This window comes from Cupressus sempervirens, chromosome 6 (assembly GCF_028749045.1).
Source record: "Cupressus sempervirens isolate cs-2001-9-10 chromosome 6, ASM2874904v1, whole genome shotgun sequence".
Lineage (NCBI taxonomy): Eukaryota > Viridiplantae > Streptophyta > Pinopsida > Cupressales > Cupressaceae > Cupressus > Cupressus sempervirens.
Genome location: NC_143123.1, coordinates 318,709,217 through 318,736,169, shown reverse-complemented (window position 1 = coordinate 318,736,169; position 26,953 = coordinate 318,709,217). Strand labels below are relative to the sequence as shown.

At 36.0% G+C, this 26,953-nt stretch overlaps 1 protein-coding gene and 1 long non-coding RNA gene across 3 annotated transcripts in view; both read left to right on the top strand.

Moving 5' to 3' along the window:
• LOC149552466 (endo-1,3;1,4-beta-D-glucanase-like) overlaps positions 1–26,953 on the top strand; it is a 207,553-nt gene that overhangs the window by 72,594 nt on the left and 108,006 nt on the right. For both annotated transcript variants that reach the window (XM_089788041.1, XM_089788040.1), the window contains exon 2: positions 8,268–8,289. In XM_089788041.1, coding sequence (XP_089644167.1) covers positions 8,268–8,289 — 22 coding nt within the window. The remainder of the gene's footprint in view (positions 1–8,267; positions 8,290–26,953) is intronic.
• Positions 9,729–11,671, top strand: LOC149552467 (uncharacterized). The gene is made up of 3 exons (XR_016352937.1): positions 9,729–10,258; positions 10,347–10,436; positions 10,589–11,671. It is a non-coding gene; the product is annotated as an uncharacterized LOC149552467 (long non-coding RNA).

The window sequence follows — 26,953 nt, the reverse complement described above, 5'->3', positions numbered from 1 at the left end:
ATGACTTACTATTAACCCGATACCATTTGTTTATTGCTGTCGAAATATGTTAAGCCGCTAACACAAGTTAGCAAGGTTAACGATCTTATTCACTTTTGTAATAACCCCAATAGGTTATAACTTCTTCAACACCAAAAATCTTTATACTTCAGTTGTTTGACATTTCGTCAAACACTTTGCAAGCAAGCTCTGATACCACTGTAATGACCCTCCTCAAATTTGCTCTCAAAAAACGTTGATGAAAGCTCAAGGAATTTCATCAAACAATTCACATGCAAGGGACGTATGACTGATATAGTATTTCAGCTAGCTTCAAATGACTTTTTCTTCCACTTGCATCAATGAGAATCTTGTGCTAGAAGACTACAATGGACTACACAATGACCTAACATGAGTGTGCTACTAATTTTGACAATATTCAGTGCATATATATGATCTAAGCATGAGAAATGAACACCTACAGCCAACTAACATTTTTACAAACAGTTGGTATGCAAACTAACTAGCCGATAAATAATGATATTAAATTGCTTAAATGACACCAACAACTATTATCTTCTTAATTGCAATGAAAATTACAATGCTCATGAAATATGGCCAAGACTTTGGCATTTACATGGATTACAAAATGATAACGCTAGTATAATGCACATTTACAGCTGAAAGCTTATAACGCCCTAAAAAGCAATATGAACAAAGAACTTGGTTGTAGATGGCTGTAGTAATTTCCTTCAATGCTGCCCCTTCTGTTTTGCTTTTTCCGAACTGTTTTTTCGGCCTGCTTTTTCGGTTTTGCTTTTTCAGGCTGCTTTTCTCATACCCGCTTTTTCGGCCTGCTTTTTCGGTTCCGCTTTTTCGGACTGCTTTTTTCGTATCTGCTTTTTTGGATTGCTGCTATGTTGAATCTCAAGACCATATCTTTCAATGGTGTCAAAATTTTCAGCTTGAAGGGATTTTGTCCTTCAAACTATAGAGACAATCTCGAGAAAATTTTTCAATTTCTTTGATATTTCCAAGCATGAATAAATGAGAGCTATCCTCTTTCTTTTAATCCTTTCCTCACTTGCTCCATGCTTCTGTCTTGCCAATGTGGGATAATACATGAGTTTTAATATTACTTCTTTTTTCCCCTTTTACAAAGTCCATGTATGTACTCAAAAAGGGAACTCTTGATTTTTTTTATAAAGTGACTTTATAAAATATTTTATAATTCAAGTCACTTTATTAAATTAATTAAATATAAAGTTACTTTTTAATATTTATTTATTTGATAACTTTATAAATAATTAACTTAATACCACTTATTTATTTAATTAAAATAATTAATTAGTCATCCTCATAAACTATTCATTATTTTGGACAACCTAATTAATTAAATTAATTAAATCAAATTGCCTCCAAAATGGGGACATGACAGTCCGCCCTTCCTGAAATTGCTTGTCCCCAAGCAATGGTTGAACAATAAACCAATCAATCCGCCTGGATCGCAAATGTAGTCATGAACTATATCACTGTTAATTAACATAGGCTCCTGCAATATCCTCTGCAATATAACCAAGAGGAATCCATAATCAATCTGATAATTACAGCTCAACTAAACTCCAAAATCACAACTGCCACAGTCAGAAACCCACGAGACACAAACTCTTAGAACATCAGAACCCAAGTAAAGTGGGCAAATCAAGTTGCCAACACAGTAAATACCATCAACGCATCCCACTGGCTTATACGGAATGTATAATCCAACTCTGCAACAATGGTGAACGCTCCCGAAAGAAATTGTACCAAGTATGGAGAATCCACACACTGTACAACTCCTGCAGTCAACACAACTCTGCAGATCACTGGCCACGGTCTCATAACCATAACTCCCATGCACCGCTGATGGTGAAAGGACATCACAAGATAAACAGCAAGAAATGGAACCCAAACCAAATTTGCCTGCCATCAACTCCTCAACACAAGGATCAAATGCTAACTGATGTACATACCCTGCAGTATAATGCTGATAAAAAGAACCAACCTCAGTCAATAGCTCACCATGAACAAGTGATACAACCCACTGTGACTGATCACTAGCTAAGTCAGGAGATGTCATAGCCAAAGGAGTAGAATCAATAACAACAACCGCTGAAGCATCACTCCCAAACTCCTGCTCTAAGTCATGTATTATCAAGCTGTCAACCGCAGAACCTATCGCCATGTCATGCCCATCACAACTCTCATCCTGAGGCGTCAAACCGTCCCATAATTGATGACAAGCACTAGGAACCAAAGTACATCTCTGTATCATCATCTCATCAATATGGTCATCAAAGGTAAATTGATGAGCATACCTCACAGTGTAATGCCGATAGAATGCGCCAATCTTAGTCAGTGGCTCAGACTGCAATCGATCATTAACCATGTTGGAACTGACTACTACCTCTGAAGACATCACCAAGGGAGTAGTATTACTAGCAGGAACCATGCCAACTGCTGGCTCACCAATATCACACATGATCTTTGATACAACATCTCTAGTCTCCGTGCCATCAGTACTAGAGGCCACCACCATGTCAGGCATACCACAACAATCTGCTGCAGCACCCAACTCAACTGATCCTGACTCTAGTGGGAACGAACCCGATATGCCAATGTTAGTATCAAGGATGGATGCATTCCCATCTCCACTGTCTTTGACAATCTCGACCATGGACATCCTCGGATCACCAGACACCACAGCTTGTGACTGTACAGAATCTGGTAAAGACTGCAGTCGCTCTAACTCCACAGTCACCTTAGCCAAATGAAATTGTGACTCCTCGAAAGCCAACTGTGTACTCTCAAGAATCTCAGAAGTCACCTCGAGCTGCTGAGTAAGCTCACTCACCTCATCTTCCTTGGCCAATAATGCTTCGTATGCTGTACTCCCCCACTCCATAAGATAATCTCTGTCGGCTACCAACTGCATATAATTCTATCTCAGAATCCTAATAGCCTCCCATAAAGAGTGGATCTCTGTCAAGGAAAGATAACTGCCTCCCTGCTCATCACTAGTAGGAGACCCCCATCCATAAACTGCTAACAACTGAGCAGCATCAAAATGTTCGCACGCAATAACAATGTCTCGCTTGCCAACTCTCAGCTGACTAGACACATGATTGTGCCGATTGGTCGAACTCCTATACTCTATCCTTGGTACACTATCCAAAGGAATAACCTCGGAATAGCTATCATCTGTAATACTTAGATCCTGGGACTCTTCTGTAAACTCTGTCATATCTGAGAGATCATCAACCCATTCCAACAAGAATGGTCGACTGGATATATGAACAATGCCCAAGACAGGTGTGTAAAAACTAATTCCAGCATCAAACAAGTTGCTGGCATGGATGAGAACTACACCTGGCAAACTACTAATCAAGTCCATGATGGTGCAATAGATACTACTACCAAGGAATGATAGATATCTCTAGTTAAAACGATCCCAAGTACTAAGATAAGGATCCCAACATCTAATCCATGAACGGAAACCAGCTGGCAATTCAAGTAAACTTTTCACCTGAGTAATGTGAACAATACCAACTGACTTCACGCACCTGTCTACAATCTTTGAATCCGGAGTGTGAATGCTAGACATACTCATATCATCATCATGTGACCCGACTGTAAAAGAAAATTGAGTCCTTGCTATACGCGCTAACTCTCGAACTGAACTCACCTCAAGACAAAGCTCGTCAACATGTCTCTCAGAATCTTGGAGAGCCAACCGAGTACACACCAAGGAATTTCGAGTATCCTCTAGCTCATGAAAAAGCCGGTCAACCTCCTTCTCCTCCTTCTTCACTGCATCTTCCTTGATCTGTTGTAAGTCGTCACAAGAAGAACTTGTTGTGACTCCTTTCTGTCTCTCCTGCAATTGAATCATCCAAATGTGATTCTCAATCAATCCATGTATCCTGTCACGATGAGATAAAGCCGTGACAATATTCTCGTCCCCTGTCTTCAGCTGGCTTGCTAAACCAAGTGAAGAGCTACTAGCCTCTATCTCATGTGAAGAAGCATCCAATTGTGCTTGATACTCATTTTCTGCAAAGTCCTGAATGCTCACTTTTTGATCAACTGTACTATCCTCAAACATGATAGTATCCTCAAATGCTGTAACTTCATCCAGCCCAACTGTACTGGAATCACTATCTGTGTCAATCGCACAATCCGGTGTGCCTGTGATATCACCTTTTGGCTCAACCTGCACAACATCTGTAACCCCTTCTACCTGTGAAGATGATGCAGATAAACCATTACTTGAAGATGTGCTAATGTCTCCCTGTATTGAATCAGTATGTCTGTTAAACTCCTCATACAAGTTTCTACCTGTCATAGGGAAGGTACGATCCTTAGGCCTATCAAAACGTTTAATCAGTCTCTCCTTAAACTCCACATAGGAGGTAATGTGTGCATGACCCATAGTGACCATACTATGATGCCACCACTCGTGTGCTAACCCATCCAGGTGAATTGCTGCATACTTAATAGCTTCTTCCTCAAGCATAGGATTCATTTGAAAATATGTGTCAAGCTTTTGAACCCAAACTCTTGCTGTAGACTTCCCCGAGCCATCATAATATGGTAACTGAAGTTTCCCTACTTTCTTCCGTAGCTCATAGCTCTGGTTCCTGTCATGTCCATGTGGCATATGTTTCATCCGCACATCCATATACTCCCTAAAGGTAATTGCAGCTATAAAATCTAGACCTCCGGCTTCCCAATCTCTCCTCAGCTGATCTTGTATATTAGTGATCTGGGGCTTTGGTACGGGCTGCTCTGGAGCTCTAGGAGGAAATGTTGGAACCATGGGCCTCGAACTCACTGTCCTAGTTTGCTGGGGTGCATGACCGAAATTGTTCTCAACTTGTTCGTCTCCATTATGTGCCCAATCCTGATTATTACCATTCTGATTATTTCCTCCAACCACATTAGCATTCAACCCCATTTGACGAGCCATCATCTGCATCATAAGCTCAAATCTCTGACTCTGTTCCTATGCTCTTTGCTCTGCTGGTCGCTGTCCCTGTGCTAAGGTGTCTAATAATTGTAAGAATTTTTCCTTTCCCTGATCTGGACCGGCATTCATTTTGTCAAACATTTTTCTCTCTATCTGGCTATTCCAAATTTCCAATAAGACCTTCACAGGATGGTAGGACTTATAGTTTTGATACCACTGTGATAACCCCAATAGGTTATAACTTCTTCAACACCAAAAATTTTTATACTTCAGTTGTTTGACATTTCGTCAAACACTTTGCAAGCAAGCTCTGATACTACTGTAATGACCCTCCTCAAATCTGCTCTCAAAAAATGCTGATGAAAGCTCAAGGAATTTCATCAAACAATTCACATGCAAGGGACGTATGACTGATATAGTATTTCAGCTAGCTTCAAATGACTTTTTCTTCCATTTGCATCAATGAGAATCTTGTGCTAGAAGACTACAATGGACTACAGAATGACCTAACATGAGTGTGCTACTAATTTTGACAATATTCAGTGCATATATATGATCTAAGCATGAGAAATGAACACCTACAACCAACTAACATTTTTACAAACAGTTGGTATGCAAACTAACTAGCTGATAAATAATGATATTAAATTGCTTAAATGACACCAGCAACTATTATCTTCTTAATTGCAATGAAAATTACAATGCTCATGAAATATGGCCAAGACTTTGGCATTTACATGGATTACAAAATGATAATGCTGGTATAATGCACACTTACAGCTGAAAGCTTATAACACCCTAAAAAGCAATACGAACAAAGAACCTAGTTGTAGATGGCTGTAATAATTTCCTTCAATGCTGCCCCTTTTGTTTTGCTTTTTTCGAACTGTTTTTTCGGCCTACTTTTTCGGTTCTGCTTTTTCGGGCTGCTTTTTTCATACCCACTTTTTCAGCTTGCTTTTTCGGTTCCGCTTTTTCGGGCTGCTTTTTCGTATCTGCTTTTTCGGATTGCTGCTATGTTGAATCTCAAGACCATATCTTTCAATGGCGTCAAAATTTCCAGCTTGAAGGGATTTCGTCCTTCAAACTATAGAGACATAATCTCCAAATTTTTTTTCAATTTCTTTGATATTTCCAAGCATGAATAAATGAGAGCTATCCTCTTTCTTTTAATCCTTTCCTCACTTGCTCCATGCTTCCGTCTTGCCAATGTGGGATAATACATGAGTTTTAATATTACTTCTTTTTTTCCCTTTTACAAAGTCCATGTATGTACTCAAAAAGGGAACTCTTGATTTTTTTTATAAAGTGACTTTATATAATATTTTATAATTCAAGTCACTTTATTACATTAATTAAATATAAAGTTACTTTTTAATATTTATTTATTTGATAACTTTATAAATAATTAACTTAATACCACTTATTTATTTAATTAAAATAATTAATTAGTCATCCTCATAAAATATTCATTATTTTGGACAACCTAATTAATTAAATTAATTAAATCAAATTGCCTCCAAAATGGGGACATGACAACTTTATTATTATATATTGTTCTGTTCACATTATTAAAATATATTTGCAAGTTGAATCTGCATATATATAAATATATTTATGTATGTATGTATGTATTTTAATATCTAAACATAAATAATAATAACATAAGTATTCACAGGATTCATAATTAAATCTTTATAACTAATCTATAATTAACAGTGATGATCAGTCAAAATACCATGTGTCTCAGTTATTTTTTTTTAGGCTTGGAGTTCTGACTCATGACTTTGGATTCAATTGTGGAGGGATTTTTGGCATTTTTGGAGTCTTCTTTGACTTGTAATCATGTATATTTGATCAAGGCATAATTTGGAGCGCATGTGGCAAGATTCAGAGTTTTTAGACTCTCTTTGTAATTAGTTTTCTCTGATATTCGACCCTCATTTACTAATTTTGTGGGAAAGTGTTGGAGTCTAGATTTTAATATATACCTCTCATTTTGCTAGAGAGGGGGTTCAGATTTTGAGAGTAGAGGGATGCATATGTGATTTTTTGTCCTTGGCATCTTTTTCTAAAATTTTCTGAGCTATTCATGCAGATGTATTGTTCTTTGGGCTTTTGATCATAATACAGTTTTCGTTGGACTCAACATTTTGGAGTAAAGATTTGGCTGTATGTCTTTGGTGATTGATGTTATCTGACTATGTTTTATTTAGAAACCTTTTGGGTAATGTTTCATTTTACATCTTCCATGTCTAATATCTGTTATTCATAGGTCTTGAGTTGTGTTTTCCTTGGTGATATATTTGATTGTGACGTATTTCCTTTCATAATATTCATCTTTTAGCGTTCTCTTGAAATATTTATATGAATTAACATTTCCTTCAAGTTGTGTTTTGTGGTTATTTGTTGAAAGTGTTCATTGTGTCACATAATATAACAGTAATCTGCATTATTGTTCTGGTGTATCACCTTAATTTTCATCATTTTAGGTTTTCCATTACAAGCTTCCCCTTTTACTCCTCTCCATGCAAATTTCACATCTTTTATTAATATAGGTGAGTTCATCAGAAATATCAGATAGGAACCAGCCTAGAATCTAGAGGTTCAGTCAGGTCATAGGTTACCCACAACCTTTGATTGATCCGATATTCCTCCAAAATTGCTGAGGTTTTAGGACTATAGGCATTAGGGTGCAAATTTTTGAGATAACAATTACTATACTATGTACTACATTAACTACATTGTCATCATTCAATCTATCTTACTTCCTTGTCTTCCTCAATCATTTACTACTCAAATAAACAATTGTATAGAGAGGTTTGCTTTTTCTTCTTTTCTGACCATACCTTAAAGTCTAACAGTGTAGGTTTGTGTTTTGGTGCTTGTTTGATGTCCATGAAGTTTTATGTTGAATGAAGTGTAATATTATTATGTCCATGAATTTTTATATCGAATGAAATAATATTATTATGTCCATGAATTTTTTATGTCGGATGAACTGTAATGTAATTAGAGATCTATTAACACCTCCATATGAAATTTGTACAAATGTGTTCTTATAATTAATCACTGCAGTTTCTTGCATTGTTGTTTCGACTTTTCTTAAAACTACATAATGGAAGACTTGTTTGAAATTTGTGGCATGATTGTACTACTAAAACATCTTTTTTCTGAGGAAAGTGTAGAGAACTGAAAAATAAATGTCTATCTCCAATTTTATATTGAACACCTAGATTGATTATTATACTTTGTGTGCTGTTGTTTTCTGTTGCAACAGGTTTTGAGGCCCCAAATCTGAGGTAACAGCACGAACCTTGCTAGCATTGAAATTGCATTTCCCTGAAAGTCTTGGTTGTCTATAATGGGATTCTATGCTTGACTAGCATGATCTCTGGGAGCTGAGAAGTTCTGTAAAAAAATTTGAGCGTGCATGATTTGTCTAGATAATGCATTTTAGCTATATCATTCCGTGATAATACAGTGATGTCTCATTAAAGGTGCAATGGACTATTATTTTGTATTTTGCTTCTCTAAACAGCTTCACCATAAGTATAGATTACATCATTGTCCAGGGGGTTGCATTTACCACACCACCATGGCAACTTAATTACCTAGCTTTCAATAAAGAATATGGACTAATAGATTAAACATTCGTAGGTAGTTTATGTCAATATTTTTAAAATACCATTGACATCATTAGAATCAAACCACACACAGATGGTTATTCTTTATTGGAATTTTACTTCATGCCTAAAATATGAACTCAAATGATATATGTGTTGGTTCCCAAAACTACAGATTGAGATCCTATGAGTCTTGCCAACTCAATGCTGGGATATCAACTGATTAAGGCCAAGTTGACAGGATTGATCAATCTGATCCAAGTCCTCTGCACTTCTGGCTCTACAAGGCCAAGGCAGGTGTGCCTACTCCTGAACCAATCTCTTAAGTCCAAGGAATTTTAATGCAGATAATCTGATCACAGGTGCACCAAAATTCTTCCGAATGGCAAGAGATTAAGAAGTCTTTTACTTTGCACCAAATACGTGAAAATGCTGAAAGTATATTGACTTCAAAACTTCACCAATTACTTCAGGATGCAAATGCTTTAGATAGAATGCATTTTAAACTTCAATGTTCTGAAACTATAATGATTATGAATGTAATTATTTGAAAGAAAAGATGTTTAAAATAAGGATGAATATAAATTGCAATAATAAGTGAAAGATATCTTAAAAGGGGAAAGACTAAGGTTAAATCTATAAATTTAAATCATATGACTGCGTCTAGATGTTTCCAGGACCAGTGTCTTATCGATTTTTTGGGCAACATAGTCAATTGAAATGAAGGTATTTAAGTACAATTTTGTAGGACGATATATTTAATCCAATATTGTCAATTGTTTTAATTTATCAGACTGTAAAAATGACTTGTGTATGCAATTCAAAGTTAGTCTAAATCGATTTTAACTTCTTTTGAATGAAGATCAATTAGACAGATACATGAAAACATACAAATATTTTACTTTATATCTGATGATCAAACTTTGAATGCTACGAGTGATTCCTCAAATCCAATATTTTCAAAAAAAATTTACTATTTCCTCTAGTAACTATAAAAGACTGACGTGCCTTTTGAATTGAATCTCTGTTTTAATTTTAAACAAAAACAGAGCCTGGAACTTGTCATACAAGACTTTTTCATCAATTGAGAATAATGGTCACTGCGGATTCGCCCCTGCTCTTTCAATCCAGATTTCTAGTGTGTAGAAAAAGGGCCCTTTGATCGATTATATGTATAGGCTGCTCTATTCTTATTTGGTAAAAAAATAATTTTTTCTTACAAAAAGAATTGTGTCCGTCTTATTGTATTTTATCTCACATTAATAAAAAAAAGTTTTTTCTTACAAAAGGAATTGTGTCCGTTGTTTTTTGTCTCACATTTATACGTGGATCAAGAGATGCATAAACTGTCTTTGAACCATCACACCCTTTCATAATAGTAACTAATTAGCTTTGTTAGCCAAATTCTATACCATGACAACACTTAATAATCATTTAGTTGCATACGATAATCTATTATTTGTTATCGAATCTAGCAACGGTGAGCCCAGGCATTAGAGCGGAATAGATAATCAAATTGAGTGATGCAAACTTCGTCGGTTCCTTATTTCATATCAACGCTGGGTACATGGATTGGATCTTTCTGGACGCATACCAAGCAGAGGATCTTATTTCTTGAAGCCACCACTCTCTTATCGAGCGCATGGTAATAATTTTTCTTAAAACAGTCCTCCTAACTTATTGCAAGTTATCATATGGAGAGGTATGTGATTTTTTCACTACTGTGGATACAGAAGATGGTCAAAACATTTTGGTTGATTCATGCCTTCGATCATGATGGTGGGGACTTTCTTCCACTATAAACAGCAAAGCAGTGCCTGCGGGTACAGTAATTTCAACCTGCTTCATTTCCAGACACATCATGAACAATACAGGGGATGGATATGATATTCTCTGTGTTTAATTAAACCTTTTGTCTGCATGATTGGGTGAAACTCCTCTTAAATTTTGAAAAAGTTTCAAATTCCCTATACAGAACACCGTGTAAAGCAAGATGCGCATTCCTGATGATGGAGATCCTCATTACTTTGTCTTCGATGCAAGAACTGTGAGTAGACATCTTCATTTCATCAAATACAACACCTTTACAAGAAAAATCTTTAGCATGTTCATTCAACTCATAGTACCAATCTTCCTGCTGAAACTTCTGGAGATTATTCATATTTTAGGAAGACGACCGCATCCAAATATATATCAACCAAATTGCATAAATCCTTCAGATTTGTTGAAGCAACTGGATAGCATGTGCTGTTGGGATATGTCAATGCATTCCAGAAGATTTGTAGAAGATGATAAGCTTAAAGAAGATGATGATTGGTTTATGAATAGTTTGTAGGAATCATGAGATCCACTTATTATGAATATTTTACCAGAGGATATAGAAAGAAACTTATCTCAATTGATGATTTGCAGAGATTGCTAAATCTTGCGCTAATATAAATATGCAAAATAAAAATATAATATTAATAATATGATAAGAAGATCATAGAAGGTATTCAAACGGAGGCCCCAAATTTGCAAAAATTAGGGCTCCATCAATATGAAGATCTTTTTTACTCATATTCCAACTAAGTGCCAAGACAATATATAAAGCATATTATTTTTGGAGAGGAAACATGCCATCCTTTCCTTAATATGTTCATGCTTTTCTTGTAGCCCCTTGTGCTGAATTGAGAATTCATCAAGCACCTTTCTTCCTAGATGATTCTCATCCTCCAAATCCACGATCTGCATAATCTCCAAACGGTACATTTCTTTGTATATGAATATTTGAATAGGTGGCTGGAAATCAATTTATAATTATAATCAGTGCTCATTTTTGATAAACAGTAGTACTCAAAATTATGTATCTTGTATGGCATCACATACCTAAATGCTAAGTCATGAGCTTCGAGTTTAACAACTATGAAGTTTGACAATATCAAAAAACTCAATTTTTTTTGGCATTGAATTTGCTTTATATATTTTTAAAAAAGTATGTGTAATAATTAAAAATATAATGAAATGTTCAATAAAATAATAATAGAAAACATATAAAATATTACTATTTTACAGTTTACTAGTTAAAATAAATAAATAGATAAATACATAACAAAAAAGGATCAATGAGAAAGTATAATGTTTAAATTTTACAAAAATAACTAAAATATTTTATTGTAAATTTTTACAGTTTAAAAAATGTATAATGTTTTACAGTTTACAAAATATTACTGCTTTATACTTTAATAATTAAAAAATAAAATAAAATTTATATCCTAACAAAATAAATTGTAATATTTTAATATTGATAAAGAAAAAAAAAATTTAAATAAGTTATTCAAACTCAAAAAATGCAATGGAAATCTTATAAACTATTGAAAGTTTCAAACTATTGAACCATTGGCAGCAAGACACAAGATTGAGTAATGGCTGTCAGAAGTGATACAAACCGTAGCAATGAAGACTGTAGTAGTGGTAGGTTAGAAGATGGACGATGAACTAAGATGTCTAAATTTTTTGCAGATGATGGATAAAGTTGCCTCCATTATCCATAGACGATGGCATACAATTTTCCATAGCCGTCCCTTAAAAACTAGATTGATGCATTCTCAGTACATGTAGTTCATTTGTAATTTGTTTGGCTGGAAATGTGGTAATATATATTTTCTGCAAAACAGCAAGTAATTTTCTCTCGTTCGAATTTATGGCCAAAATTTAACGATTTTTTTAATACTTTTTACTGTGACTTAGCCTTAACAAAGTGTTCGTATTAATCGACTTTCTAAAATAATTCATTGATAAATTAGATCATTGTTAAGGCTTGCATTTACCATAACACCATGGCAATCTTAAGTACTTACTTTACTGATGAATGAAATGATCTTAAAGATCAAACAATTCTAAAATAGTTTAATCCAAAATTTTGGAAGGGTACCAACCTTATCAGAATCAATGTGCATATTGATGATCGTTATCTTTGACGCCATCTTACATCATTTTTGTAATTAAGGCAAGTGATCTATTGAGCTTTTATTGTTGATTGAAAGAGGATACATGAAATACATTGCTTTTCAAGAGGACTCGCCTATTGCTTTCCTTTATATTCCAATTCGTTCTCTGTGGTTTCTTGTGCTCAAGTCAGCAGTTAGCTAACTTGTTTTCTCATGTGATGATTCTTGTTTGAGAAATTCACATGTTTCACATTTCTAATCTTGATATTACTTTTTCTTTAAGAAAGCAGTATAATTGCATAATTATTATCATGCATGCACTTTCAATGAACTAGTCATGGCATATGCATTTATCTTTAACAGAATAAAAGTATATGGAGAACATATGTATGTGCTCGTTTAGAATAAATCCAAATGACTAGTTTATTTAATAATCCTATATCTTGCATTCTTACAAGAAGTAAGTATATGGTGGAATTCAAGTCCCTTTCCATAATTTTGAAATAGGTTAATCAACAAATCAAGATGGGGTTGTACATAGGCTTGCACAAAAATCCCAAAAAAGGGGGAAATATGAAGTTAAAGTTGGTGAATGGTAGTCCACAGACTTGCATGTAATAAAACAATCTTCCTCTATTACTTGCAGTGGTTGTAGTTTCACTAAAATTCAATGTATTGGATTGGATACTGTAGCAAAGCCTAAGATAGTGTAACCCACCTTGTCTAGACAAGGGAGTGTCTTGTATAGGAGGCCTTGATGGAGATCTATATTGTTATTGCCACTTAATTCCTTTTTTAGTTGAATTGTTTAGTCTTAAGGATTTCTTTCATTTCATTTTTGAGTTCCAATCGAGTACCTTAATCCACCAAATGAACAATGTGTGCATCATATCAAGTTCCTGCCATCAAACTATCAATGTTTATTCAAATGGAGATGAAATAAGCAATATATTAATTGTGGAGGCAAAAATATATTAATGAGAATGGTTGGTAAATAATCAACTAGGCTAGTGATGCATAACCAACTTTTCCATGTTTCATTTTATGCAAGTTAATAATATTTCAGAAAATATTATTAATGTATTACAATAGTTTATTAGTATTATAGTAGGTACTCTAGAAAAAAAATAGTAAGTTTGAAAAGCTTAAAACTTCATTGTTGCAAAATATTTTTTAAAGATGTTAGCATATTGTTGTTGAGTGTAACGAAGGTGGAGTGTCTTGTATAGGAGGCCTTGATGGAGATCTATATTGTTATTGCCACTTAATTCCTTTTTTAGTTGAATTGTTTAGTCTTAATGATTTCTTTCATTTCAATTTTGAGTTCCAATCGATTACCTTATCCACCAAATGAACAATGTGTGCATCATATCAAGTTCCTGCCATCAAACTATCAATGTTAATTCAAATGGAGATGAAATGAGCAATATATTAATTGTGGAGGCAAGAATATATTAATGAGAATGGTTGGTAAATAATCAACTAGGCTAGTGATGCATAACCGACTTTTCTATGTTTCATTTTATGTAATTTAATAATATTTCAGAAAATATTATTAATGTATTACAATAGTTTATTAGTATTATAGTAGGTACTCTAGAAAACAAATAGAAACTTTGAAAAGCTTAAAACTTCACTGTTGCAAAATGTTTTTTAAAGATGTTAGCATATTATTGTTGAGTGGAAAAAAGGTGGAGTTAATATTCTATATCTGGACATGTTCATTGATGTAATGGTGCTGTATTTCAATGCATTTTGTCCACTCATTGAAGTAGGATTTTGATTAAGCTTTAACACACTTTAATCGTCACAAAACAAAGGTATAAGACATGTCTTAGGAACAGTTGCCTATCAAAATGTGATGTGACAATTTCACCTCACAAATAGTTCCACCTATAATGCGGTATTTTGGCTTTGTGGAAGAGCAAGCAATAGTAGATTTATTTTTCCTGCTCCATAACATTAGAACAAATTGTGAAAAGCAAACAAAGCTTGAAATAGACTTCTTGTCATCCATATAACTTGCAATGTTCACATTTGTGTATCCTCGTAAAATTAATGTGCAATCTTTTTTGTATTTTAAGCCATATTTCTATGTACAATGGAGGCATATCAAAACATGCTTTGTTGCTTTCCATTGAACAACCTTAGGTTCTGTAAGATCCCCTACTGGTTTTTCACCAAGTATTTCGCCTTTCCACAAAATATATTTTTCAAAAATAGTTTATATGAATGTGAATATAATAATTCATTGTTTTCAAATTGATACGTTGCTGGGTTTGCAATATTTTTATACAATACACATAATGTTGGGCATTCATAAAATAGAATAAACTCATGAATAAAAAAAGATTAATAATAAGATATTTTTTTTTTCTTGCTGAAAGAATATCAAGGATGAAAATAATATAATTATCTATCTGACTTTTTCTGAGCAGCTTACATGTACACTTTTTCTGTATGGTGAGACTTTTTTCCACGAACAAGCCAATATTGAGTAACAGGGTTTTCCCTGAATTGATATGACCACATATTCCATTTTCATTCACACCCCAAATCCCCTGAAAGTCTGAAATGATGCCAGCAATAAGGTTTCTATTGTTATGGACTTTATGCACACCTCTATGTCAGTTTTCCCCAAACTGATATGGACCTACAAAAATAATCTTTGCACTGTCAATTCAAATGCCCAATCTTAAATGTGATTATAATAAAAAATTCCCATGCACATCCCTCTTCAGGCATGGCATCCATCCTAAGGATCTTAAATGCCAACAAACTGAGCCTGAAAATCCTAGTGAATGACACCCTTGTTTCCCATGTCAAACACAAGGTAACAGTGGCCACAAAAGAGAGAAGTTGCCTAGAATATTCTACTACTTGTGTAACTATAACAACAGATCCCATGTTGAGCAATAATAGTGACTGAACGACTAGCAAAGTAGCCCCAATGGCTCCTGAAATGAAGGTATGATTTCCTTGAACCTTCTCATATTTCACACACCATTTGCTTCACAAATGCATGTTAGAAACTAAGGAAGTTGCACCCAGCTATAGAGCGGTCCAATGCCACATAATCGGAATGAAACAAATATATTATTTTTCAAGTCTACTGTAGACAAATTTGGACCAGTTGCCCACATTAGTCACTAGCTTAATCACCGAAGTCAAGTAACCAATACCAGTGCCCCAACTGTAGATAAGAATGCATTGTCATTGCATCCAAAATCTCCCAAAAACCTTCAAATCACAGGTTAGCAAACAAATCACCCATTATTTAAATCTTAAGTAAAGCCACTTATTTTTGAATCTTCAACACAAATGCAAATGCTGCCTGGATTTTCCTCTAAATCCATATTGAAACAAGGGTTTTTGTCATCATTTCCAAAATCTTTGCAATGCCTTGTTGATCCTTAGATGGAACAGCTCAATGGGAGACGCATCATTTTCGTCCTTAACTTCTAGAAACCATTGGGTTTTTGTTTTGCACTGGTATGAGTTTGGTCAGGTGCACAAATCTCCAAAATCTCAAAAGAGATTTTTTCTTTTTGAATGTTTTAAATGAGATGTCCAACCCTTTTTTATAACCTCTCTTGGAGAACTTTTGGAAATGATTTGAAAATCACTTTACATTTTAATAAGCCTTTTTGCTTTTAAAAGTGTTTTATTTCATTATTTAATATCTCCGATACTTTGGTGACTTTATGAAGTGTTCATGATTTATAACTTGTAATTTCCTTTCCACCAAGCTATACCAAGGCACTTTTTAAAGTATTCAAAAAATATTTAGAAACCTCAGTGAAATATATAAATTAAAAGCTCAATAATTCATCTGAGTTTCAGAAACGTAGATTAGCATCAACATTGAAATCTGATGGTATTGAAAAGAAATTGATGATGAATAAAAAAATTAAGGTCAACCAGGTGACTATCTATATATAGATGCTCTTTCCAAGAATCTTGGATTATACACTAGAAGTGTAAATTCACTTTGGAAGGAACTATATAGTTCTCAATGCTAACTGATCTCTCTGAAAACAATAAATGTTTCTTCTGACAAGAATGACGCTCCCGAGAAAGCCAAATCTATCTATGATGCTAAAGTGACAAAAAATGGGGTCATCACATTCTTCCCTCCCTAAAGATTGTTTGTCTTCAGCATTGCCAACTCAATATAAATAACAGCTAACTGATGCAGAATGATTCCAGGTAGAATCGCAAGGTCCCAAGTCATCTAAGAGGTCTGTAGCTTCATTTGTTTAAGCACTCTCCTACTGGGCTCTTGCATAAGTGATCTCCTAGAATGTTCTTGCAAGAGCAACCAAACACTACAAGATCTCCATCAACTCCTTAGAAAATTGATCTTGATAAATACCAAGCCATGGCACCATAGGAATAATATCAAGAAAGTTATGTTGATTCTCTCATTTTTGACACCTTGAACTCCAACCTGAAGGTTGTCACAAAGAAGTAATCTTCTGTCCCAAACATAAGTGCAAGGTGAAAACAAGAAATAACATTTTTTTAGGTTCTTGAACACCTATCCAGCAGCAAAATTGTCATTTTCCCCTCTGAGGCCATAAACTAATTTTGCGAAGGAGTTGAATTGACTGAAATTGCTAAGATCTGTAGTTGATGAGGTGTGTTTTCCTAAAATACCTCACTTGTAAAGAAGAACAATTGCTGTAACACTGAAAAACCCTGGCCAGAAAGAATTATCTGATCATTCCCTTCACTGAAAATGTAATGTCCCCATTTTTTGAGGGATTAGCCTATTATTGTGTCCCTTGTAGGTAATCATTGTGGATAGAGGGTCTTCTCAGGCATAGACTTGGTTAAACTCTTATGGACAAGTCATCATGATTAGGGTAAAACACTGATGTATATGGATTTAAATAGTTGACAGATTCATGCAAGTTGTGAATTTAAAAAGTGTCTGGCAGAATGATGCAGAACCATTGAAACAATATGTGCTTGACTCTGTTGCCCGATAGGGGAAAGGCACTGATCAGATTTCTTTTTAAATCAATTAAATTATTATTTAATTTCAATTTCAGTTTTATGCAAGTAGGAAATAGGAGTTAGAAGTAGTTTCTTCTATTTTAGGTTCTTTATGCCATTCTGAGATAGAGATAGAAGATAGATTACAAGGAGACCAGAACTGCTTAATCATTACAAAGGTGTACCCACCTTGGTCTAGAAGAGTTAAAAGTGAAGGGGAATTTAATCATTTTGATCAATCCCATTTGTTGATCGAAGTCACTCATTGAACTTGATAGTAGAACTTGGCATATTCTTAGGTTTTGACAAACCTGTGATTTTGGGAACAAACAAAATGCATACGAAATTTGAACTCTGCAGGATAGCAGGGAACCGCTCTAATGCCACTGTGATGAACTTTGTTGGTTCAATCTCTATTTAACCTGTGACTATCTGTCTTTTTCTCTATTTAACTTGTGACTATCTGTATTTTTGATTTGTTTTTGCAAGTTTTTTTGTATTTTGAGAATATAAGCGTTTTATGATTTAAATTTTTTTTTTCACAATATCAACAAAGCTTGCATGAAATCAAATCTGAAACTACTTGCAATTCACAAGCAGAAGTTTCTTTAATTTGATTGATAGATATTTACAATGAATAGTAATTGGAATTATTAAATACTGAAATGATTTTGCAGCTTCAATGTGGAACTTGGATTGAATCCCACCACCTAGAGGTTGTCTAGAAACCCCTCCTATCAGAATACAATGTTTTATTAATGCTGGGCCTCCAATAGTGGATGATAAGGAAGCACAAATTCTAGGCGATTTGGTCTGGAAGCACAAATTCTAGGTGATTTGGTCTAGAAGCCAAACACCTTGGCTTAGGGTCTCACAAAAGGCCCAGAATGCTGTATGACTGTCCGTGGCATTCAATACAATCAGTCACAAAATGCTACAAACAGAGCTATAGGTCGGCTATGGATTTACCTCTGATTCAGCATACAATCTTCCAAAAACTTCAATCGATTTAGCATAAACTGGACCTTTGAATGAAGCCCACAATCAACAAATGGTTGAGTTAGTCTTTCATAGCCTCAAGATTGGAAAACATTGGAGATTTTGTCCTCCAATGCTGAAAATAGTTTAAACCCTAGGTCTCATGCTCAATTCCCAAAATTGTAAAAGGCTAAGTCCAAAAAATATATGCATAATGGATTCCATTTCATCCCCTTTGGCTTTTATAATTCCTCAATGGTTAGATCATAAAGCTTCCACAATAAGTCTCATTAATGACATATAATTGCTTGAGTTGACTTAAAACATAATCCTTTGTTTGGGCACTGATTTCAATAAAACATTTAACGCTCATCAATAATATCTTTTGGCCCCATTCACTTTTGAATTTATCATAAGCTTTTATAACAAATTATTAATAAAGTGCAACTTTATTAATAATTAAATAATGTTAATTTGAAGCATTAAACACATTTCAATAAGTCAACTGCAAATCAAGATGTCTACTCCATATGCCATATGACCAGGTGCCCTGCCAAAAATAAGAACTCTGCGAATATGACTTACTTGAATGTCTGCTCAAGTCCAAGGTGCCATGGCTCAACACCACAGTCATAGCCCATCCAGGTGCCTTGCTATAGTTAGAAATTATGACTTTCCTGAAATAGTCACCACAAATATTAGGTGTGCCAAATTGTACTAAACAAAGATCAATCCTGAACCCTCCTGACTTTCGAAATGTAAATAGGCCTCCTACATTGCCTATTGAGACCCTCTAACCATTACACATATTATTAGGGCCAATGATAGGCTAAACAAAATGTAAACCATAGTGAGATAAAATTGGGACTTTACATCAACCTCCTTGACTTATGCTTTTATTATAAAATTTAATTGGACTGAATGGTGCTGAAAATGGGTTGAATTTAAATGAAGCCCTTCAACCGATGTGGTCTAACTTGTCTTCTCATTGAAATTGAAGGCATTTGACATAGGGCAGAAATTTCTATGTTATTGGGCTCAAAGTCTACTTGCAAATCAGAATTCGTGCTCTTCTTCAGCACTTAGACTTGCCGGGTGGAGAATGTCCATGTGTTGGGTCCATAGATTTAGTTATTTTTTGGAAAATGTACTGGCTTCGGGCTCATCTATGTAGGCTGAGCGAAAATTGTATGCTTGTTGGGTGCCATGCTCATCATTTTTGGAAATTGTTGTGTTGGGATCAATGCCTTAATGAGATGGGTGGAAAATGGGAATCTTCATGTTGTGGGGCACAATGTTTTGATGTATTTCAGAAATTGAGCTTGTGTGGGGCTCAGTCTATAAATTTCGGGATTATCATGTCTTGGGTTATTTGATTGCAAGCTAGGAAAAATCAAAATGGTTGTTGATTTTTGTAATGATCTGGTCTTAATATGATCAAAATGAATTAAATCTTGACTTGAGATATTTTGTCAAATAGTTGGAATGTAATCTTGGTATTAAGCTCTGATACCACTATAATATTCTGGCCCTTAACTTGACTAAAGAAATCAATTTTTGGCCCTCGGAATTTAATCAAATAGTTGGCCTGCAAATTGAATAATGAACCCGGTGATACTACTGTTGTGAATATTGCATCACATTTAGGTAAATAACTATTCCCCACATATTAACACATCATTATCAAATCAATTACAATAACAGTGTTTTCAAAGAAAAGACTAAGTTGTATTGAATGTGCAGTCATAGTTCAATTAATACCAGATTATCTTTATTTCAAATATGCAAGAAGACTACAGGTATGGACTCAAGTATTTCTATTAAACTGGAAGTAGTGTACACACGCCTACTCAAGTTTGTAAACACAAAGAATGATAATTGAAACTTGGTTAGTCATGGACAGCTGTAAGTCTGTGCTGTGGTCCACGACATGCCTCCAATGGCTACAGTTCCAGATCTATCAACTCCCAAATGCTTCAACACTCATCGTGATTTACTGGTATTAGCTTTAGTGGAATGTCTATAACCTGTGACCTCTCTGTAAGTGCCGATGCAGATGCTGTAACCAATATTTTGGCTGCTAACACTGCCGTCCCTCATGCTTCTTACGGATTTTGATGTGTACACACTGACTGTAATATACATTGCTGGAGGTGACCCGACTTAGGAAATTCCTCTCGGCCAACTGTATGCTTACAACCCTACAAATATCACCTCTAAGCACAGATTCCACTTACGTACTGTCACAAAGATGTTAAGGAAGATACCTCTGCTACGTTGATGGATTATGGACGTCTAATCTGCCTGCCCAACTTTTGAACTTCTCATATACTAATGCTCGGCTTTAGGAATTATCAACTTCAACTGTTCATACCTTACTGACTTCCTTCAATCTTCAGAGAAATCTTCTTTACTGATTTGTATCTTCTTTAATGATTTGTATCTGCTGTTGTTAACTCCAGTCTGAAAGCTTAAGGTGAGTTATTGGGTTTGCGTCCAGTCTTGCAAAATTTCCTTAAGGGGTTTCGTCCTTAGGAAGTATCTAGTCACAATAAGCAACCTTTTAGGATTCGTTTAATAACATATATTCGTTGTATCCATCCCAATGTAGCTCCATGCTTTTATAACCTCGATATGAGGGAAGACACAAACAACTAGGCAATGTGGGATTAAAAGCCAATTTCGTCTTTTACTCACGTAAGTGACTATATAAGTTAATAACATTAAAATAATTAAATAAATCACTTAAGTCACTTGAATTTTAATATCTCTTGAAATACTTGTCTGATTGCCATGCCGTTTGAAATAGGAATCTCTCCTCATAATTCCCCATGCGAGCAAATAAACTTTCTAAAAATAGAAAGGGTCTATCTCCATTACCCTTGACTTACTATACATAGTAAGTATGGCAAATGGAGTCCAAATGACATCGAACGAAGGCCAAATTCATAAATTGCTGAAAGTTGGAGGTGAATCAATCCTCAAAAGACCCTTTGACCATCCTCATTAGCCTATGAGGGTCCAATATTTGGCTAATCCTTGAAATTTTGATGCTGGCAACTAATGGGGACATTACGGTCCTCCCTTACTGAGATTGCTTGCCCTCAAGCAATCCAACAATAACAGTGAACTCCAACCTCCACCTGGATCCCAAATGAAGTAGTACGTGACACCCCTATCAACATTGAACCGACTGCACACCACTAACATCATCAGGACGAACAACATAACTTGTAGTATAGCACTCAAAACTTGTGCTAATGATGTAGAAGTTAGAATATCATCTGAAGAATCCCCCACAAGAAATATCTTCATCCTGGTTTTCACTCATATAATATAAATTGGACTGGAATTCTGATCAACAATCCCTTGAAGAGACGTAGCTACAGGAGAACCATATGCACTCATGCCAATTGTATCAAACATAGGTGTAGCCACGTCAAAATTTGTGCATAGGAATGTTACTAATTGGCGCAACACAAAACTGAATCTTAATAGATGGTGGAAATTGAGCCCAACTCCACTTAGGTGAGTGATCAACATCAACCTCAAACAATAGATTGTCGTAAGACAATGTTGCATCCATGTCAAACTTAGGATTATTTAGATTATTCATGAAGTGAACATCAACACTTTGTTGATTGATAGTATAGCATGACTCTAATGCTACATTGCTCACCTCATCAACAGTAACAAGTGTACTACCATCAAAGTACACATATACAACCACTTGCAGATTGCTAAACTCCTCATTGGATGGCTCAACCGATATAGAAGTGGCTGCTGATATGACAGTATCCTCGCATGCTCCTACTCCCACTATTGCTGCATCGCCATCAAATACATGATTTAGGGAACTCATGCCAACAACTGCACTGTCTGACTTAACCTGACATAAATCCTCATCACATTGCACCTCAATTGTGCCCAACTCATGTAGTGTCTCATAAGAAATGTCTCGCAAATTTGAAGCCGCAACTATATCATCACCTTCGGCTCCTAGAAAAAGTGATATCATTCTCTGCTCAAATCTCAACTTTGAAATCAGTTGGGTCATCCGTCTGTGATTTTGATTCATTTCATTCACTAGCACATCCAACTGTTTCACAATACTCTGTATCTTAGAATCTCCCTCCATTAGCGGAGAAGTATGCCCTCTGCAGGTGTAATGAGTACCAAACCTTCTGTCACCATCCATAACACTGAAAACAAAGTCATCCACCTGTGGGTCAAAAGAAAAGTGATGAGCACTCAGTGTAATGCCGATAAAAACTCCCTATCTCTGTGAAGGGCTCATCATCATCAAACTGGAAATCAGAAGATGGTTCCAATCTTTGACTCTGAACTATTGGTTAGGCATGATCCTGGGCAACCCTCTTAGCAAGCCCAACCAAAAAATCCCTATTGGGAAGCATTGTAGCCAAGGTCTCTACAATCTTCCTCACCAATCGTCGAATAGCACGAGAGCCTCGAATGAGAGCACCCTCAGATATACTGTATGAAACCTCTCGCAAATCCGAGCTCTCAAGAAAATACTCCATGAATGACTCAGTACAGTAGAAATTGCATGTGGAAGCATCAATTTGCTCCCCCGCAGTCCACAACTGATCTCTCTGAAAATGTGACAATGACAACTGTCCAATGTTACCAACTATAAGAAAAGAAGAAATAGATTCACTTCCAGTAGAAGGAAGCAAATTACCATGAGAGCCCATCTCCAATGATGCTCTCGCCTCCTCTATACATAATACACTCATATCCTGGACGAATGTGTCCACCACATCATCACGTCCCTCATCCTCCACTGTAGAAGCAAACTCACTACCAACCATAATATGTAATTGAACAGGGTTTGGGGCTGGTGTTGACTGTACCCTTTCTAACTCCACAATAACCTCACCCCACTATGAGTGTGACTCCTGAAGAGCCAACTGAGTACACTGAAGAGAGCCCTCCGTCACCTCAAGCTCTCCGGTGAGCTCATCCACCTCCTCGTTCCTTAACAACGCCTCATAGCAGGTGCTACCCCACTCTAGAAGGTAATCTTTGTCATCAACTAACTGAGAGTAACTATGTTTCAAGATCCTAATAGCCTCTTGAATCGCATGAACCTCTGCTAGGGAAAGACTACTATCATCGTGCTCATCTGAGACTGAGGCACCCCAACCTAATGTAGCTAACATATGCCGAATAACATCATAATGATCAAGAGATGAATAAATGTCACTATCACTCACCTTCAACTGATAAGTCACATGATGCCTTTGTAACTCCTGACTCTTATGTGAGCTTTGAGTCTCACTAACTGCACTGTGATAGGAAATTGAATTAGAACTATCCACCACAAGATCACCCATACATGTGCTATCGTCCTTGCACAACTTTGCATCCAAGATACAACTACTATGTACCTCAAACAACTCCTTCGAAGAAATAGAAGCCCTCGCAATCTCAATCTCCCCACATGTCTCAACTTCCACCTCAATAGTAAGATCATGTAAACATTGATCCTGGGACTCATCCAAAATCTCATAAGAGTCCTCACCCAATATCTGGGAAGGGATCATAGCTGGTGCAAATCATAGCATCATCCAACAAATCACCAGAGGTGTCCATACTGTCTGCATCCCCATCACCTAATAGAGTCTCAATCGTCACCTAACTTTGCACACGACTCTATGCCAGGCTGTGAATCAATAACACTAGAGCATGAACCCACATCTATTGACTCCGCTGTAACACCCAAATCATTGGCATCACATCTGGGTGATTCCATACATGCATTGGTCCCATTTGAGGAAGCAACTACCTTCTGCACTAGAGCAATACTATGACAACTCCCATACAAATCTCCAATAATAATTTCCTCCTCAAGAGAGCCTGAAGTATCAGTAGTAACAACTGCATCAACTGTCTCTACACTAATTGCAACAACTCTAGGGGCCTCAATGTGCTGAAGCTTAGTGTTGCCATCCACCAAGGGTACTGACACATCTATTGATCTCTGTGAACTGGGTCCATCATCAACATGGTAGATAGGACTAGTAGGTGTCGTACTAAGTACAAGTACATCTGCATCATAAACACTTGTTGAGGAAAACTTAGGTTTCCTTCACTACAATCTCGATATCGGCCTTCTAAAGGCAAAAACTGTATACCTCGTGCTCTCCACTGTCTCTAGATCTGACAAGCTCTCAATTTTTTGATTTAAGTATTGAACAAAAGAAAAATTCTGCTTAACCAGATCAGGGAATAAATCCCATTTATCGTACATTGCCATAACATTATCTTGTAGTAAGTTTGGTGCCGCGGGTGGTGCTACCTCTTCCTCTGCATTAAAAACGGGTATCAAAGGCTTGCCAGTGTTTCGTGTGGGGGCCCTAGTAGCTCGGGGTGATTCTGCCACACTACCACCTCCACTATGATGACTCAAGGCTGCCTTGTGAGGCAGAGCTAACTGCTGCATAGCACCTGTAATTTGCTGAAGTGCGGTGGCTATATTGTTCTGCCCATCTCTAACAGCCCTCAAGATTTCCCTCACTTCCCGTCCTTGTTCATTCTCATTACGAGCCATTTGAGTGTCTTGTACATGTTTCACTTCCTCTTTCCTGTACCTGCTATTGAACAATGCTCCATTTCATAGCACTACTGCATTCATAAACAAACTTCTACTTGCATAAACACTCACAAATTCACTCCACAATCTCCATCTCTCAACTTAAACTGTTTTTGATAAATCCTATAAAAATTTGCCTCTGTTATAAATCCGCAGGCTGGTAGGAAGACCATCTCTAATACCACTGTAATGATCTGGTCTTAATATGATCAAAATGAATTAAATCTTGACTCGAGATAATTTGTCAAACAGTTGGAATGTAATCTTGGTATTAAGCTCTGATACCATTGTAATATTCTGGTCCTTAATTTGACTAAAGAAATCAATTTTTGACCCTCAGAATTTAATCAAATAGTTGGTGTGAAAATTGAATAATGAACCCACCGATACTACTATTCTAATTATTCCATCACAATTTAGGTAAATAACTATTCCCCACATATTAACGCATCGTTTCCAAATCAATTACAACAACAGTGATCTCAAAGAAAGGACTAAGTTGTATTGAATGTGTAGTCACAGTTTAATTAATACCAGATTATCTTTATTTCAGATATGCAAGAAGACTACAGGTATGGACTCAAGTATTTCTATTAAACTTGTAGTAGTGTACACATGCCTACTCAAGTTTGTGAACACAAAGAATGATAACTAAAACCTCGTTAGTCGTAGACAGCTGGAAGTCTGTGCTGTGGTCCATAGCATGCCTCCAATGACTACAGTTTTGGAATTGTCAACTCCCAAATGCTCCAACACTCATCGTGATTTACTAGTAATGTTTATAACCCATGACCTCTTTGTAACTGCAGATGCAGATGCCTACCCAATAGTCTAGCTGCTAACACTGCCGTCACTTATGCTCCTTGTGGATTATGATGTGTACACGTTGACTATAATACACATTGCTGGAGGTGACCTGACTAAGGAAATTCCTCTCAGCCAATTGTATGCTTGCATCCCTACAAATAGATCACCTCTAAGCATAGATTCCACTTATGTACTGTCACAAAGATGTTAAGGAAGATACCTCTACTATGCTGATGGATTATGGACGTCTAATCTGCCTGCCCAACTTTTGAACTTGTCATATACCAATGCTCGGATTTAGGAATGATCAACTTCAACTGTTCGTACCTTACTAACTTCCTTCAATCTTCAGAGAAACCTTCTTTACTGATTTGCATCTGCTGTTGTTAACTCCAGTCTGAAAGCTTAAGGTGAGTTATTGGGTTTGCGTCCAGTCTCACTAAATTTCCTTAAGGGTTTCATCCTTAGGAAGTATCTAGTTACAATAAGCAACCTTTTAAGATTTGTTTAATAACATATATTCGTTGTGTCCATCCCATGTAGCTCCACGCTTTTATAACTTCGATATGAGGGAAGACACAAACAACTAGGCAATGTGGGATTAAAAGCCAATTTTGTCTTTTAGTCACTTAAGTAACTGTATAACTTTATAATATTAAAATATTGAAATAAATCACTTGAGTCACTTGAACTTTAATATCTCTAGAAATACTTGTTTGATTGTCATGCTGTTTGAAATAGGAATCTCTCCTCATAATTCCTCATGTGACCAAATACACTTTCTAAAAATAGAAAGGGTTCATCTCTATTACCCCTGACTTACTGTACATAGTAAATATGGAAAATGGAGTCCAAATGACATCGAACGAAGGCCAAATCCATAAATCGCTAAAGGTTGGAGATGAATCAATCCTCAGAAGACCCTCTAACCATCCTCATTAGCCTATGAGGGTTCAATATTAGGCTAATCCCTGAAATTCCGATGTTGACAACTAATGGGGACATTACA